Source organism: Pyrenophora tritici-repentis, chromosome 1 (assembly GCF_003171515.1).
Source record: "Pyrenophora tritici-repentis strain M4 chromosome 1, whole genome shotgun sequence".
NCBI classification, from domain to species: Eukaryota; Fungi; Ascomycota; class Dothideomycetes; order Pleosporales; family Pleosporaceae; genus Pyrenophora; species Pyrenophora tritici-repentis.
This window is the reverse complement of record NC_089390.1, coordinates 9,845,938-9,863,451: the sequence shown is the minus strand read 5'-3', so window position 1 is coordinate 9,863,451 and position 17,514 is coordinate 9,845,938. Positions and strand designations below refer to the sequence as shown.

The 17,514-nt window shown below is 52.7% G+C and overlaps 5 protein-coding genes across 5 annotated transcripts; 1 reads left to right on the top strand and 4 right to left on the bottom strand.

Annotated features, from left to right (window-relative positions):
• Positions 1 to 1,246: 1,246 nt before the first annotated feature.
• Positions 1,247 to 6,028, bottom strand: PtrM4_038010 (uncharacterized protein; the record flags this gene model as incomplete). Its single annotated transcript, XM_066104248.1, has 1 exon — positions 1,247 to 6,028. One exon carries the CDS (start codon positions 6,026 to 6,028, stop codon positions 1,247 to 1,249), a length of 4,782 nt encoding a protein of 1,593 aa, XP_065966450.1.
• Positions 6,029 to 7,183: 1,155 nt separating this feature from the next.
• On the bottom strand, positions 7,184 to 8,840 carry PtrM4_038000 (MFS-1 multi-domain protein; the record flags this gene model as incomplete). Its single annotated transcript, XM_001942382.1, has 2 exons — positions 7,184 to 8,549; positions 8,605 to 8,840. 2 exons carry the CDS (start codon positions 8,838 to 8,840, stop codon positions 7,184 to 7,186), a joined length of 1,602 nt encoding a protein of 533 aa, XP_001942417.1.
• A 2,856-nt stretch (positions 8,841 to 11,696) lies between these two features.
• On the bottom strand, positions 11,697 to 13,471 carry PtrM4_037990 (NorM, Na+-driven multidrug efflux pump; the record flags this gene model as incomplete). The annotated part of the gene is made up of 2 exons (XM_001942380.2): positions 11,697 to 11,807; positions 11,861 to 13,471. The coding sequence occupies 2 exons, from the start codon at positions 13,469 to 13,471 to the stop codon at positions 11,697 to 11,699; spliced, it is 1,722 nt and encodes a 573-aa protein (XP_001942415.2).
• A 965-nt stretch (positions 13,472 to 14,436) lies between these two features.
• Positions 14,437 to 15,834, bottom strand: PtrM4_037980 (Pex2-Pex12 multi-domain protein; the record flags this gene model as incomplete). The annotated part of the gene is made up of 1 exon (XM_001942379.1): positions 14,437 to 15,834. The coding sequence occupies one exon, from the start codon at positions 15,832 to 15,834 to the stop codon at positions 14,437 to 14,439; it is 1,398 nt and encodes a 465-aa protein (XP_001942414.1).
• Positions 15,835 to 16,104: 270 nt separating this feature from the next.
• PtrM4_037970 (PQ loop repeat protein) lies at positions 16,105 to 17,074 on the top strand (the record flags this gene model as incomplete). The annotated part of the gene is made up of 3 exons (XM_066104247.1): positions 16,105 to 16,175; positions 16,228 to 16,485; positions 16,537 to 17,074. 3 exons carry the CDS (start codon positions 16,105 to 16,107, stop codon positions 17,072 to 17,074), a joined length of 867 nt encoding a protein of 288 aa, XP_065966449.1.
• Positions 17,075 to 17,514: the final 440 nt, after the last annotated feature.

Below are 17,514 nucleotides of genomic sequence, written 5' to 3'. Positions count from 1 at the left end.
ATCTTGAGAGCCGTGCGGCCGGTTAGTTTCAGCACTTCTTGGTCGATCAGCGAAAAGATCTTTGACCTGCCAGGTGTTCATCGCAAACTGGATAGCAGACTCCGCAACAATCAATCGGATCGGCATGATTGATTCCTATCTAGGTTAAAGGCTGCCTAATAAAGTAACTCTTTAACCTATATAGGAATCAATCATGTCGATCGATTGATTGTTGCGGAGTCTGCTGGATAGATCCGTACGTCAGTCCACATACGCGCGGGGCTCTTATGTATGCCGCTTTAGAATGATATCAGTTCTCTTCCTTGAAGCAGCTCCAAAGCCATCCAATTCGATGCGCCAACAAGGCCGTGAGATAGTTAGCGTTGGCACCGCTGATCGGATCATCTTGGGCGGACGAGTTGTCACGGAGTTATTACGGTATAGGAAAAGCGCTGACAATTACGCTAGGCAGGAGAAAGATGAGCGTGGGCGACTGCATCGCGGCGTATGGCACCAAGTTCCGCGGCCAAGATCTAAGTGCAGATGGGCGTCGAAACGGGAAAGTTGGCGCGGGCTTTGGGGGAGGCGGGTGCCAAGTAGGATAAGGGAGAAGGGGCGCTGCTTAGCTTGGGGTTCTCCATGATCGCGAATTTGTCGCGTGGATGTAACCTTAGGAGACTTCTGGGTGTGGTAGTTTCAGGCGCTTCGTCGAGTCGAATATACCGCGCTGTTGAACAATGTATGCTGCGCAGTTTATCAGGTTGATTGCCAGCGGATATGTGAAAACTTCATGTGCGCAATGGGCGGGAAATGAGGGAGAGAAGAGGGTTTACATAGTCTCACGATGCCGCACGCCACGCAGCAGTAGCAGCAGCAGCGACACGCTTGGTAGCCTGGCGATTCGGGAGGCCCGCCGAGTCACCTTCTTCAACTCAATACATATGATCTTCTTCAATTCAATAAACACCAGAAATACGGCGGTTTAGTTTCTATGCGAGAGGTTTCTGCTAGTTGCACGTGGCGATATCAAGGCGTGTTGCGGTGGAGTGAACAGTGCGCATGTGCGGAGAATTGAAGGATTGAACTGAGGTTGTATTGTACAAGCTATGGAAAGTTTATGTAGATGGGTGACGTCAACCGTGCTAGTCCCAAATAGGCATCGTTCCATTACAAATGTGAGTTGCGACTGCAGGAGAGACCCCAAACCGTGACACACCCCCAGCTGGCGTAGACGCGCAGGCAGGGAGTCAACGACAGCTGAACAGGATCAGTGTATATAGATGCCGTCGAGGTCGTCTCCATTAGCTTGACGTAGTCCCCTCAGGCGCTCAGTGATATCCACGAGGCCAAGTTGGCGGACAAACTCCATAAATTTCTGCTTTGGTAGTACCTTCGTGAGTCCATCAGCAGGCATATGATCAGTAGGTACCCATTTGACGTTAATGCGTGAGGCGGTGACCTCCTGTCGAATCCAGAGCTGGTGGATGTCGACGTGCTTGATCTTTGTATGAAGCTTATCATGCTCCTTCGTGACAATACCAACAGTCTGCTGGTTGTCGCACCAGATGGTAGGCGTGCAGTCGAGCGTAAGGTCAATACCAGCGAAGAAGCGCATCCACTCCTCCATCTGCGAGGCTGCGAGGGAAAGTGAGAGCAGTTCAGATTCTGTGGTTGATTTTGTGACTGTGCGCTGGACAGTAGATTTCCAGTCGATCATAAGTCCTCCAAACTTGAATGCGTACCCCTGAGAGCTGCGGCGCGTCTCAGGCTCGTCAGCATACGAGGCGTCGGATGATCCAAAGAAGAGAGGATCGCGATACGTCGGATCGTCGGAGAGATACTCAGCCATGTCTTGCGCGCTAGCAGAGGCTTCAAGAGCGAGAGCCTTCGTGCTGAGCAGGTAGCGCCAGGTCTGGCGGATCTTCGAGACGTGAGACTGTCCTGGGTTGGTGAGGTGGCAGGCGAAGACGACGTGCGTTCGAGCGACGTCAGGTCTACCCCAGACAGCAATATATGCAAGGGAACCAACAAGCTGCTGGTAGAGTTTCGTACGAGCAGTATCAGTCTCCTCAGTAGACTGTGGCATCCAGTTCTCCGTCAGCGGGACGTCTGGAGCCTTGCCCACAGCCTCGATGCTAAATCGAGCGCACACCTTGTCGATGAAAGCGTCTTGGACTAGCCAGGTTTTGTGCAGAGCTCGATCGCGGACGATGCGAATACCGAGAAACCAGGTAAGGTCCCCCATCGCTTTGATGTTGTATAGGTCTACCAGATCCTTCTCGAAGGACCGGTGGTGATAGGCGTTTGATCGATGAAACGCCATAACAATGTCGTCAACGTAGACGAATAGGATAAGCCAGCGGCTCGTGTACAAGCAAGGAAAGCCTTCGACTGGCTTTAGACCTAGCTTGACAAGCTGTCGACGTAGCTCATTGTACCATAAGATTGGTGCCTCCTTCAGGCCGTAGAGGGCGCGGAGCACCAGCATGATCTCGCCTTCAATATGGCGGAAGGCCTTAGGTGTTTCAGCGTATAGCTTGCGGTTAGTCTTTGCGTTTAAGAAGGCAGTAGGGACGTCATACTGCTTCAATTCGAGATCGAAGTAATTAGCGATTGCGATAAGAGCGCGAAAGTTGCGGATAGCGAGTGTAGCAGCGTACGTATCGTCTATCGGAGCTTGGAGGTCTCCTCGGACAACGAGTCGAGCCTTAAACCTTGAGAGATATCCATCTCCATCCGTCTTGTACGAGAAGACCCACATCAGCGGCAGGATCTCACTATCTGCGGTGGCCTTTGATTGCTCTGTGTGTCCAAAGACGCCTTTGGCACGTAGATCTCGCCATTCAATCTCTATAGCGTGTCGAAATTGATCGCCAAACATGTGTGTATTAAGCTGGTTTTCTGACTTCGGTAGAGGCGGCAGCTGTGATTGATGGATCCGTGGTACTTTGTCTGCGCTGGCGGAGGCCCTGTCGCAGAGAATCTCGGTTGAGAAAGCTCGCAGGTAATCGACTAGAGGCTCAGGTCCTAGCCTCTCAGCGTAGACCTGTACAGCAAAGTTATTCAGATCTCTTAGCTTTCGACTTCGCTTGCCAGAGACAATAAGATTCGTGTCGGTTGGGTTAAGATTAACGTCTTGTGGCGCTTTCTCGCCTCGCAGGCGATAGCCCTTAGGAATTACATGTATTGTGTCCTCCTTAGGTTGATTTGATTTGAGTGCGTCGTCAGCCATCTCACCCCCCACCTGGGAGCCTCCAGCCGTCGGAGCTGAGGTCACAGGTGCTGTTTGGCGACTGTGCTGACGCTGACGAGCGGTCAACAGGTCCTCGATGCTGATATCGTCGTCTTGAGGCATCTCTGGATACTCAAGTAGCTCGATCACCTCCTCGATCACTAGCGTAGAGGCGTAGCCGTCTATCCCATCAAAGAAGAGCGTGGGTTCGAATGTGACGTCGCGTGTGACGATAACAGTATCCTTTGTAGGAAGCCATATGCGGAAGATATTGGTGCCTTGGTAGCCAACAAGGTGGCCGATGAGAGTGCGCGATTCAAGCTTGTCGGCAGCTCTCAGATCGCGGTTGTAGACGTAGGCGCGACAGCCGATAGGCCTCATATGAGCGACGAGTGGCTTTCGTCCCCATACGATCTCGTACGGTGTCTTCCATCCTAGTGCTTCGGTAGGTGTGCGGTTAAGGATGTATGCGGCAGTGCGATACATCTCATGCGATAGATTCTTGGGCAGGTGAGCGTGTATACGCATAGCGCGAGCTCGCTGAGTGAGGACTCCGCCTGCGCGCTCAGTAAGTCCATTCGGCTCCTTTGTACCAGGTGGAGCAGGCTCGTAGAGCATTCCAAGCTCTTCTGTCGTGTTGATCAGATCATTTCCAAATCCTTTCTCGTTGTCGCATCGGATGGCGACTACGTCCGCGTCGTACACGCGCTGAATTCGGCGGATTAAGGCCATAAACCAACGAGTAAGTGTCGGCTTGTCCTTTCGCTTGATTGTGGCTATCTCATGCCACTTTGAGTACTCATCTATAGAGTGTGCGGCGTACTTGCTGCCGTCGATACACTCCTCTCCCATAGGGATGATGTAGATCAAGTCTATCGCGATTCGATAGAATGGTCGTTGTGCGCGGCTCTCAGCCGGGCGTCTCGAGATGATGTGAGTCATCCGAGCTTCGGTGCAGGTCTGGCAGAGACAGTCCATGTGGTCTCCTGTCAATTGGATACCAGTGACGTTCGATTCGAGCTGGTTGACTGCCTTTCGACCTGGGTGGCCCCAAATCTGATGAGCAGCGCGCCGATCAACGACGTTGGCAGGCTTTGGCGCGTACGACGGGCGATATGATGTCCCAAACGTACTCAGCGGTGAGTGGAGAAGCGACAGTGGTGGTCGGCGTGATGGCTCTGCATCAATAAGCCAATGTCCTCCATTATATTCGAGTTGCGCGATAACGTTCGATGGTTGGCGCATGTATAGGACGTCGCGGCCAGAGTCGAAGTGGATTGACTCTGATCGGCAGCGAGCCAGTCCTAAGACGCTGGTCAGGAAACCTTCGACGTACGCGACGTGCGTCAGCTCTAGCGTTAGCTGTCCATTTGGTGTATGAGCGACGAGTTTCATCGTGCCCCAAGCTGTGATGAGAATACAGCTATTGCCAGCGTTGACAGAGCGGCGTTCTGGATTATCGCTCGTCCTCCTCCAGCCCTTCCATGCCTCTGTGTTGACGACGTGCGTGTTGGATCCTGGATCGACAATCCATCGGTTGCGTAGTTCAGTCTGAGTAGTGTCATCGACAGCCATTGTTGTGAGGGCTTCCACAGGCTCAGTGCGAGCGTCAATTGCAATGACAACCTCATTATTATGGCAGACGCGGTTGTGACTGTCGTGGCCGTCGTGAAGAGGCTTGAGCATTGGGCCAGTCGATATCACGAACGTGTCTGTGTTGGCAGGTGGCTCGCCGTCATCGACTCGCAGTGATCCATTGCTCTGAGGTTGGCGGGTCAACCACCTCTCAAGAGCAGCCTTGATGCGCGCATTGATTTTGGAGTCCTTCCGCGCTTCCTCAACCTTGCGTACAGCCTCAGCTGCAGGTTGATAGGTCTTTGGACGTGCCGGGTGGCGTGGATTCAGTATGAAGCAGTCAGTGTACCAATGCTGCTTCCCGCAGACGCAGGTAGGTGTTGGCCGTGCGCCGTCACGGTGAGCGCCATCACGGTGACCTCGACTAGTTGATGGAGTCTCAGTCGGCTTCGTGATTCCGAGCTCAGCAGCAGAGACTGCCAGGCCAGTAGAGTGAGGCTTTGTGCGGCGTAGGTATGTGGTCATCTCGGCGACGTACGTCTCAAGAGATGAGATCTCTGCAGTGGTGCCTCGTGCTTCATGTTTGAAGATCTCGCGTAGGCAGGATGTGGCGTACTCTTGATCGAGTGCCTTGCAAGCGATCAGAAAGTCCTCTTGCGGTCGGTTGCCGTCAGTCTCTGGTAGACTAACCGTCTTGCCCTGAGCGGTAATGTATGTCCAGTCGGCCAGCCATTGCTCGACCTTCTTCGTGGCTCGTGGAGCAGTCTTGAGAGCGTTGTATTTGTCGGCAAGCTCGCGGCGGCGAGTTGCGTCGGTTGGGCAAAGGAACTTCTTGAGAGCGACCAGCCGGTCGTAGGGTGTCTCGTGATCCTTGATTAGATGTATGTGGCGTACAGCAATCGTCTTGCTGATGTCCGTGTTCAGGTCGGCCAGAGCCTTCTTCTGGGTGCGGTACTCGGAGCGGCGGCGCTCCCATCGATCGCATTCCCATCGGTAGGACTCTCGGTCGTCTGCGGTCAGGTTAGAGAGCCTAGTAGCTCCAGCCTGGTAGTCAATGAGTTGAGGCTCAGGAGCCTCCGCTAGCTCAGGGAGAAGCTCCCTAGCTACGTCAGGATTGATGTACTGCCAGAGACCGTGGCGGTTGGCAACGTCTCGGCGAATGAACAACCAGGTAAACCAGTCGTCCGGTGTGTTGAGAATGACAGTGACACGCGTCACAGCTGGGTCGGACTCAGTAGCCATTGCAGAGGCTGTAGTCGTGTGTGTAAGGATCAAGGCAGAGATCCAGGCAATGTGCGTCGTGGGTGAACGCGGTAACAGGTGCGTTGTGGCGAACGCGGTATAGCAACGTGCGACTCGAGCAGAGTGACGATTGCAGCAGCAGGTGAGAACAATCCTAGGTTGCAGCCGGGCTCATAACTGTTGCGGTGGAGTGAACAGTGCGCATGTGCGGAGAATTGAAGGATTGAACTGAGGTTGTATTGTACAAGCTATGGAAAGTTTATGTAGATGGGTGACGTCAACCGTGCTAGTCCCAAATAGGCATCGTTCCATTACAAATGTGAGTTGCGACTGCAGGAGAGACCCCAAACCGTGACAAGGCGGGCTAGACGACATCGAAATAGAGGAGGAAAAGGTGAAGGTGGCGGCAGCGACGCGATGGTCCATTGATCAGCGGGAGGTGCACGAGCAAGATCATCTCAGGTCAAGAGTATCCCTCTAGCAGTCTCTACGGTGGAAAAGGCTTGTGACAACGGCGTCCGAGCATGTTGAGAGGCGTACCAGACTGGAGAACCATCGATTACATGATTTTGACGATAGCTCTACGGAGCATTTTCACTCTTACCTCATGTTGAGAGTCCGTATCATCTCGCAAAACCCGACGATGGCGCAGCTCACACACATGCTGCAGCGACGACTAGAACACAGCGCGCGAGAGAAGATGGCGTCCTATATATCATCTCCCAGTCAAATCAGTCATAGTCACATTTAGTACAGAGGCTAAAGTTGCAGCTTTACTTTTCCGGTAGGTATACTGCACATTACAGAACAACCGGTGTAAACATATCCATAATACCTCATTCATCATATCTTCACTCGCGTGTTCAAACTCTATAGGCATCTAATCGTCACCAAAAAAAAGACGTTTCTCTCGATAATAAGTTTTAAAATACAAATTGAGGCGTCGTCGATAGTGGGGGTTGTATTTCGTGTATAGACCGACCAACAAACAAACTCGCTGCAGCCCCTGGTTCCCCCACATCAAACAAACGCTCAAAAAGAGATCTGTCAGTTGCATGAAGCCCCCCTTGCAGATGATATTTCAAGAGCGATGGTAACTGATAGCTTCGCGGATGCGCTCGATGACACGCAAGCGGGTTTGTTGAAAGAGTGCGTTTAGTCGAGGAGGCGTTGGGCCCAGGGCGCCTGCTCGTACCAGGCTCGGATCTTCTTTCCAAACACATACATGGGAAGCGCCATTACGGTAACGACAGCGGCCACGCCGGCCATGGATGCGAAGACGAAGAAGGGTCCAACAGTGTCGAGCATGCCAATGATGGGGTTGATGCCGACAGTGACAATGGCAGCGGAGATGATGTTGATGGTGGCGAAAGCCTGGGCCGAGTGTTCCGGGTGGCAGTCAATGACGTACGAGATGGCGATTTGGATACCAGAGAGACTGCCAACGTTGGTGACGACCATCCAGACAACGATCCAGACGAACTTGAGGTTGTTCTGGAACGCCAGGCCGAGACCGAGCAGACCGACCATGGCAATGGGAGTCGCGACAAGAAGAAGAACTAGACGGAACTCTGGCTCGGCCATGCCCTTGCTGGTGCCGTTGTGGCGGCCCATGAAAGCGACTGAAGCATCAGACATCCAACCGAACAGAGGACCGGTGATTAGACCGACAACGAAAACGGGTAGGTTGGTGAGACCAATTTGACTAGGGGTCAAGTCGTATGGGGGAGCAGACAGAAGGATAGACATGAAGGTGGACACTCCGACGAGGAAGAGGAATACGACAGCGTTGAGGAAGCAACTGTAGATGACAATGGGCGAAGTAATGAGACCAAGGGGCTTGACCATGCCCTTGAAGAAGGACTTGTTGGAGAGACGGCCTCTAGACATGGCCAGGTTCTGCTTGAAGGTGTATTTCTCAGGTCGCACAGAAGCCTTGAGATCCTCCTGGTCCCATTCGTTGCTAAGCTTGTCGGCCTTAACATTAATGGTCGTGACGTCGTCAGTCTTGCGGTTGAAGTAGGCCGACTCGAAGATGGTAAAGTAGAAGACGGGAATGAGTGCGGTGTAGAGGATACCGGTGATGAGGAAGTTGGCCGACACACCAAAGGCATCAGTGACGAAACCGGCAAAGACTGAACCAACCTGAGCTCCAGAGTTGAGCAGAACGTTCCAGACGGCAATAGATCGACCCCTCTGGTGTTGGAAGAACAAATCGGCAATGGTGGCGGTGAGAAGCGTGAACAGAGGTGCGGAGAGGAGGCCACCGGCAGTACGGGCGATAGCCAGCATAGGGAAGGTCGAGGAGATCTCGGCAGCAAAGTTGGCGATGGCGAGCAATGCGACGCTGTAGACGTAGAATGGCCTTCTGCCCCAAACATCTGACCCTGCAACTACGATGAAAGCACCGAACGAGGTCCAGAAAGTCGGTGCAGTAACAACCCATGTGGAAATGTCGCCCCCATTACTATTGTACTGTTCGGTGAGGGGCTCCAGTCCAGGAGTCAGCATGGTAGTTTGGCTGTATCGGATTAGCATATCGTATAGCCGTGGACAGTCGTTGTTCGAGGACTTACGCATTGGTTACGGCAGATCCAAAGCAAAGGACAAATAGATGGAGAGCTTTCCACTTGAGGGTCCAGTTGAGAGGGTCGTTTGGATCATCGCTAGGCTGTGGTGCAAGTACGACGCCTCCCGACCTCTTCGAAGTATCCAGCTCTTGTACCTTGTCCTCGCTTGTGTCCTTGACGCCTACTCTGGACGTGCCCCTGGGGCATGCCGCCCGGGAACTCTCGAGTACACCCCAACCCATTTTGAACGGCCGTGGAGGCTTGCTAAGTGAAAGTCCGAAGAACGGCCGGCGTCTCCTGAATCCGAAGTCGTCGGTCGAGGCGAAAGATGTAATGTGTAATAGGAAAAAAAAACCGACCAGCAGTTAGGCCAAGACCAGCAGGCAATGAAGAAAAGTCGAACAAAAAAAGTTTAGGGAGTGGAAGAATAGTATCGAGACTCTGTCTGAAGCATAAGTGAAGGTCTTCAGCCACGATGATATATGAGACTTTGCTTCATGCGGCACTCGAGAAAGTAGGCTGCCCAGCCACAGGGATCGGCTGTGTACGCGTCTGACAGGCGGGGATGGGCATAATTCGGTCACTCATGCCACGGTAACATGTCGCAAAGTAGTCTCACAAACATTGAAATGGTGCCCCAGGAGAAGATGCGCAGACGCCATGTGGTGATTGAGGAGGATGCCTTTGCCAAGCGTTTCGGGTTGTTCGGGAAGACCAGGGGGAACCCATGGTCTGTCGCGCTAGCCGTCTCTGGCCTCGTTAGAGGCCTCGATGGGTAACAGCCACAGCGAAAGTCCGCGTCCCTGTCAAGAGTCCGAAAGTCCGGGGTTGGCTCATCACGCCACAATGCTTCCAAACACTAGACGAACAATACCCACACCTATACCGCGCGGCACTGATGAAGGGGATCGACGGTGGATGAGTTTCGCTGGGCGTTTTTCTCAACAAGAACAGTCGTTTACCCCAACGTTCAACTGAGTCTGCATTCAATACATCTGCATTGCCGCATGACCCATATTGCGAGATGCTACAAATAGGTAAGTGTGGCTTTTCCAGATGGTTTCGGCGAAATAGGGACACCAAGACTGGCCGCCGATGGAAAGTGTTTGGTTGGAAAACGGCCGGGCCGGCCCAAAGCGTTTGATATGCATGTAACATGTCACGTGTTTTCCAAGGCGAGGCTGCCAACTGTGATTGGCTGCTTCATGTGCTTTAACCACCGCTGTCGTAATGCTATGGTGAATCGTGAACTGGTAGCAATGCTTTATTCGATCATGTACATGCATGTCTAGAAACTGTTCTTGTGATTTGGAATTCTGTATCTTGCCATGCGGCCCGGATTGGTAATCAGGAAGAACGATTCGAACGATTGTGGTATTTCGAACGATTGCAGTATTACTTTCCTTGAGCATAATACGCCAATGACCTCGCAAGCATAGGATCGTCTGACAGAAGACCTCGGAGATCTGGGGAAAGCTCGAAACCCCTACTCTTACCCCTGTTACAAGTGTTCCTCTACTGATACCCTCGATTTCCCAAAGCGTACGCTAGTGTTCAAAAGAGGGGTTTTTACTACTACCAAAGGGGGTTGCGTAGCCGACGGACCAATACCGCTGACCTCAACACCAAAGCCCAGCTTATAGAAACATGAAATGTCATATCCAAGCCAAGTGAGACATGCCCAAACTTGCCTTTGTTCACGCAAAAGCAAGTGGAAGAATCGTCATGTCGTGCCCCACCACCTGCATACACCCATTGCGCAAGCTTCTAAACTACGAACCCGAGATTCTCCGCTGTGAACCTCAGCTTACCAATTCATGGCAATCAAGTCTTCATCTCCTACATCGACATCGAGCAACATGACGGCAGCGACGCCGCAAAGCAGCAAACTACCCACTTCTTCCAGGACTGACTCACCACATCTTCCCCAGTATCAAAGACCTTAGCACAATCTCCCATTTTAATCCCACGACATACCAGAACTTGACAAGAACATAAGTATACTACCAGCTCTCCCAAACCCACTATACACACTTCCTCTCACCCTCACCATTACCCGCCCCCTCAAACAGCCTCTACCACGAAACCCTCCACACCCTAACCCATTGCTCAGAAACGCACTACTGCGGTCTCACGTAAAGTACCTCCGCCTCGCCAAACGACCCAATACCACGCCAGTATGCCACGCCCCTATGCACGAAACTAGTGCGCGGCTCGCGATTGCATCCCGGACTCAACGCATGAGCTTTTTCCCCGGTCGGCGTCGGCGTCAGCATCGACTTCGGCTTCGGCTTCGGCACTGGTAGCCGCTTTTCCCGTTCCCGCGGTGCGTGTGCGGGCCAGTATGTATCTCACAGGCTGAAATTATGGCGAGGTGATAGGTATGGTATGGTGTATATACCCGATCTTGATGCTATTAGGGGCGATAGCGGGCAGAAGAGGTTAGAGACGTGGTATGATGTTTTTATTGTGTGAGAGGGGAGATGCGGGGGTTTAGGTATGTGAATTGGAGGCTGTAGTATAGGTGATCGTCGAGATTGTTCTGGTTGGGGTTGAGCATGTGGTAGACTGGGCTTGATTTTATTGTGAGTATTTAAACAAGGACATAACATGGGTATCTTGCAAATTATTGAGAAGCTGGCACTATTAGTAGTAGTATGACTACCTAATAGAGCGCTCTCTAAGGCACAACGGTAGTGGTGGTACGACTCGTATTGTATTGACTAAGGAGCTATTCACACGTTCGTAGATCCGTGTTGCGTGCAGCTGCGTCCAAGCTCCCCGCTAGGACCCACCTGCACGTGTCACCAATCATGTGACTACTCCTCCGCTTGATACCACCAAGTCACTTACGGACTGTATTCTCAACACAAATGATGATATTCACGCTAGTGTAATCGTCCACTGGAGTCCACCAAGTAGATCTAGTAGGTTACTTGGGGAAAGGGCATAACCATGTAGACTGTATATGGTGGTAGCTTGCGCCAATTCAGTTCATCATTCACGTCAATAACATAACAACTTTTCCCATCCCATCCATGATTCATCCCGCCATGATAAAACCCCAATTCCAAATAACGCCATGATTACCAACAACACTAACTTGCCGCATTCCGCAGCTTAGCCGCCTCAACCGCCTGATCCCAATTCGTCCGCCAAATAAAAACACCCTCAATAGCCGCAACAATACACAACGCAAAAGCCGGTCCCTGAATACAACGTTAGCATCCAATCCGACATCATCAGAATGGTCAAAACTTACACTCCAAAGACCCCACAAACCCCAATGCGGCGACCCAAACCCAGTGAAGAAGCTGATGGGAAGAGCAACAAGATAGTAAGCGAACAAAGCGACGTAACCGCCGATTTCCTGTCGACCAAGTCCACGCAGTATACCATTGCAGCAAGCAGCAACAGCGTCGACAACTTGGAAGGCAGCGCAGAGCGGCAGTAGCGTAGCCACCATTTCGATGACTTCCTCGTTGGGAGTGAAGAGGCGGGGAATAGATTGGCGGAAAAGATACAGCATGGAAAAGTTAAAAGTACCAACGAGGACAGCAGCGAAGATGGAGACTTTAGCCGCCGTCTTCGCCGGAACAGAAAGTGTAGCGCCGATGAGATTAGCCACACGTGTGGAGACAGCGACACTGATGGGGAACGGGATCTGGAACGTTATACCAGCAACGGTACCGAGTACGCTTTGTGCGGCGAGAGCAGTTGGGCCCAACCAGCTTGAGCTTAAAGTGAGTATCTCAAAGGCTAGGAACTCCGCTAGTACCATGATGAGTCCCGGAAGTGCGAGTTTAATCATCGGCATCCAATTCCTCAGCGCGCGCTTGTCGAAGCCGCCCCAGCACTGGTAGCCGTCGACGTAGCGGATGTAGAGGAAGAGGAGGAGCGGGAGAATATTCTCAGTCACGGACACGGCAATCGGGGCGCCGATGAATCCCCAGCCTAGGTGCCACACCATAAACCAGTTCAGGAAGGCGTTGAGTGGCGCACAGATGAGGAGAATGTACATGGTTGCGCTGAAGATGCCTTGCGCTTGGACGTACCGCTTTCCACACTCAAACGCTGCGTAGCCAGGTGCACCCGCGATGAGCACCTTGAGGTACAGACCGGCGAGGCGAGCTGTCTCCTTCTCCGGACCGAGATGCGACAGGATTTGTTCGCCGAAAGCCCAGACGAGTGAGATGGGGATTGTGACGACCATCAAGAAGCATAGCGCACGTTGGAGTTGTAAGCCCACGAGGTGCGGACGGCCGGACCCGTAGGCTTGGGCGCACAGTGTATCGAGTGAAGTGGCTAAGCCTTGATATATCGCATAGCCCGTGATTGAAGCAGTCATGCTGGCCAGACTCACCGCTCCGAGTTCAGTCTTGCCGATGTGTCCGACGGTGAAGATACTAGCAACTGGTAGACTGTATTGCAGTAGGAAAGTCAGAATCATAGGCGCAGAGCTCTTGGCTAGAACTTTGGTTTCTCGCTGCCATGTTGTGTTGATTTTGCCAGCGGCTACGGCTTCATTCCACGTCCTGTGGATGGTCTTGGGGGTATCCAAGCCGCCGTATGGTTGGCTGGGATCGCCTCTGGATGCCCCCAGCAGGGCTGTTCGCTCGTCTGGCGTCCCGATGGCACTTTCTTCGTCCGATGTGCTTTTCACTCTGCGTAGCCCTGGTATTGAAAGCTTGGTTCGTACGCGATCAAATGGGCCTTCCCGTCCGGCTCGGGGATGTTTCGGCGGGATTATGTGGTTGTCTCGGAGTAAACTCCGTTCCTCATCGCGGACGGTATCCTTCTCTTTCCTTGATAGGTGACTGTGCTTCTTCCATGACGTAGATTGGTGGCCCCGCTCGGGCACGCTGGTAGACATTATTGCCGTTGGGCGTGCGCCTGCGTTGACGTATGAGGGGCGGCGGTAAGAGTTGATCATGTCATACTGCCGAACGGTATCTGAACTTGAAGAAGAATTGTCATCTGCAATGACTTGTTCAGATCCTTCTTCCTCTTGGAGATCTCGCGCAATTGCATTCTCTGCAATATCTTGCGGCTGGATCAAGCCCTCCGTGTGAGATGTGACATCTTGTGAAGAGTCCTTGCCGGACATTGGTGGTGGTGGTGGTGGTGGTGGTGGGGCCATTTCTGGCAGTCGCTCGGGCTAGGATGTACTCTAAATAAATCACAATGTACCAAGATATCGAGCAGGGCAGTTGAATTTTGCAAGAACAAGTCAAGAAAATTAATCAGTAAAGATGGCGAGAGTGTTGCCCAAGTTCGACGGAGAAGTTGATATATAAAGAAGTTTTGCAGCATGTTAGCCGCTCGCCTAATCCGGCAGCTCCACGCGAACCCAACGCCTTTTGACATTGGCTTCCGCCCTTTGCCATTCCTTCGACACATGACATGGGCAAGGTGGAGATGCACGATATGAGTCTTAGCTACGCGATCGGGACTCGATGGTTGCCAATCGCTGCATACCCGTACATGGTCAAAACGTCGCCGGTATTGGTGAGACGTGGTTGGTGAGACCATTACACACACGTCCATGCCGGTTCTTTGTCGGTGAAGGCAGCGCATGGGCGACTCATGTTTTGAACGGCTTGCATACAGTACCGGTGATACCGTGCGCTATAATACCACGATAGCCGGACGTAGGAGCAGCCCGACTCCGGCCAATCTCGATGTACAGTTGAAATACCTCGGGTTCTAGTGGCGGGGTTACGCTTGCGATTATCACGTGCTGACACCAACATCGGAGTTGTCAATATACGCTATTCCATTATTGGTATCATAATCTGGTACTAGTCGCTCAAAACTACAAAACGCTGCAATGGTATCCTAGACAACCACCCTTCTCAAAGCCTCTGTTCCGCCAAGCACTCTCCTTCCGGTCACGGGATCCCTGCCCTTTCCGCTTTCCCATCTTCCCTCTCGACTGCCCTCTTCTCTGCCCCAACCCTCATCTTCTGCTTCTCCGTCTCCAGACCTAAGTCCAGCAGTGCCCTCCATGAAGGCAACCTGGCGGTCATGCTCGCCTTCCACCCATCGATGTATACACGTGTAGCAATATACGAAGCCCGTTGGCGACGCTGTTGGAGTTATGATGGGCGTTACACAGATGGGGCAGAGCGTGGATGATGATGGTTGGGTTACGGTCAGGATGGGAAGGAGTGTTTTCGAGGATATTGGGGGATTCGCGGACTGAGACTTATTGGATGACGATGATGTAGGTCGTCCTTTCTCAGATGCATGAGCTTGTTTTGCTGCCAGTTGTTTCGCAGATGGCGGAAGCGAAGGCAGTATCGGTGGCGGTAGTTCAATGTTCTCGGCTGCTTTCCTCGACAATTGTCGGGCGAAATCTGAGGCATGCCACCACTCCAGGAACTTGAGCGCGAAGATGCTGGTTGGTAGAAGAATCTTGAGCGAACTGAGCAAACGCGGCTGAACACTTCGTGCAATATTCCTTGGGGAGAAGATAGACCCTCCCTCTCCAGGCCGTGCTGGTCCAACTTTCCTAGGCGCCGTTGCAATCTCAATCGCCCTGTGATCCACCTCGCCCAACCTCCTTATCCTCGACCCGATTAGCCACATAAAGGGCGAGTGGTACTTGGTCCCATCGAACAGATAGGCCATGTTGAAGACCAGCAGGGAAAAGTAGTAGGCCGCATTTATGCTGGGGTAGATATTCCGCAGAAACCACTTGTAGTAGTACATCAGCCTCTCTTTGATGCTCGCTCCCGCCCTCAAGCCCTCTCTATCGCGGTTGTAGCCTGGGCCGAGAAGGTTGGCATGGGCGGCGTGCACGTCGTAGCCCTCGTCAAACTTCCTCTTCAACCACGGCAGGCCCACCAGTACCGCCAGATTCTTCCACACATCGCCACTGCCTAGTTTGACCGCCTCTCGGACGCTGTCGCTTGCACCGAGCTGTGCGCGGGGAATCTCGCCGCCTTTTACTTTTAGCACGCGAGCGCGCTTGAGGCCGTAGAAGTTCTCGGTAAAGGAGCCCCCGTATGTGCGCAAAAAGTGGCGCTCGACGAGCAGCATAAGCAGCGCGTACACCTCATCGAATGAATTGAGGATGGGGAGCAGGTATCGTGGGTACCGATGTGTGGAGACGGCCAGGAGATAGCGGAGCGATGGGGGCAGGAGCGATGCGAGCTGTTGTTCGGAAAGGAGTTCGAAGAGGGAGGGCTTGAGGTCGTCTATGCCGTGCTGGAGGGCAGGCAGGAACTCCATGATGGGCGATTAGGTGAGCACGTGGTTCATGGGTCCATTGATGAGGGTGAAGGTCAAATGTCGTGGTCGTGGTTGCTGTCGGTCGCGAAAGATGACGGGGCGGATGCGCGCTCCAGCCGAGGCACAGGCACGCTCGGCCTCCCGTCGCGTCCGTACCTCGTACTCCTTGGCTGCCGTCACACGCATCCGACCTTCACGCTGACCTTCATAAGAAGGCAGCGACGACCTCTACATCTACACAATATTGCGCAGCCTCGCAGACTCGCAGCTATGGTAGCCCCAAGTAACTCAAGATGTACAGAACTCGCCCACCCCGACCTTATCAACTTTGGTGTTTCCATGTAAGCCTCCCTGGTGTCGCATACCAAACACGTCACTGACGTATTCTCGCAGCTTCATCGTAGTTGGTATCCTCGTGTCGTACCTTCCTCAGCACTATAAGATCATAGCCCGTCGCTCCTCCCGAGGCCTCAGTCCCATGTTCGTCCTGCTCGGGACTGTGTCTGGTACAGCCAGCATCGCCAACATCCTCACGCTGCCTGAGAGCACAAGGGATATGGACTGTTGCAAAGAGATTGGAGGATTTCCTTGTGCAGCTGCCATGTTGGGCATAGTGCAGATTGCAGTGCAATGGTCTTGCTTCTTCTTCATGTCAGTCCTGCCAGTCCCGTCGCTGTTGCCTTGATTGCTGACTTCCGACAGTATGCTGCTGTTTCTCATCTTCTTTCCGAGAGCTTCCGACACGGTAGAGGAACAAGACACCGACATGCCGACATGGAAAGAAGCTGTCCTCGTGCTTGGCGTCTCCATCGCCTTCTTCGTCGTTTCCCTCTTCGGCTCCGTCGTCTTCGTATACGCCATTCCCTCTCATGTCCGAGGCTGGGCAAACTTCCTCGGACTCCTCGCCAGTCTTCTAGCCGCTATACAATACCTCCCTCAAATCGCCATGACTTGGAGACTACAAGAGACGGGCAGTCTATCGATACCTATGATGATCATACAAACACCCGGTAGCTTCGTCTTTGCTGCAAGTCTATATGCGCGACTAGGCCCGCGAGGCTGGAGTGCCTGGGGACTGTTCATCTTTACTGGCTTCCTGCAGGGCATCTTGCTAACCATGGCCCTGTCGTTTGTGTGGAGAGACCGCAAAGCTCGACAGGCCAAGGGAGTAGATGTTGCCAATGGAGGCGACCTCGGAATAGGCACGGAACGAACGCCACTCCTTGATGGTGAAAGGTGATGCGTACTTCATTTTCTATAATCATAATCAACTCTTTAATCTCTATCAAACATGTGCAGTGGCTCGGCCGAAAACTCAGCACTTGATCGTCTTATCGTGCTATTTCGTCTGAATTAATCCAACACAGGTAGGAAAGGCTAAGGATACTCACGTGCGAAAGTTTAGTCTCATGTTGTGGCAACGGATTGTGGCTTCGTGCCAAGTAAGCCTAATGTTCTTCAGGCAGGTATCTCAGTTCCGCCCCTTGGCAACTTGGCAAACACGCTCTACTCTCTTGCGACCTTCTCTTCCAGACGCAGCACATGCATGTTCTTGATAGCAGTGGGTCAGCCATGATTGAGTGCGCCGCATTTACCCAGGTAACCGGAAGGGAGCCGAAATGGCAAGAGCGGGCGATTTCATATATCAAGTAGGCTGGTCCCTCGCAGAAAATGGGTACA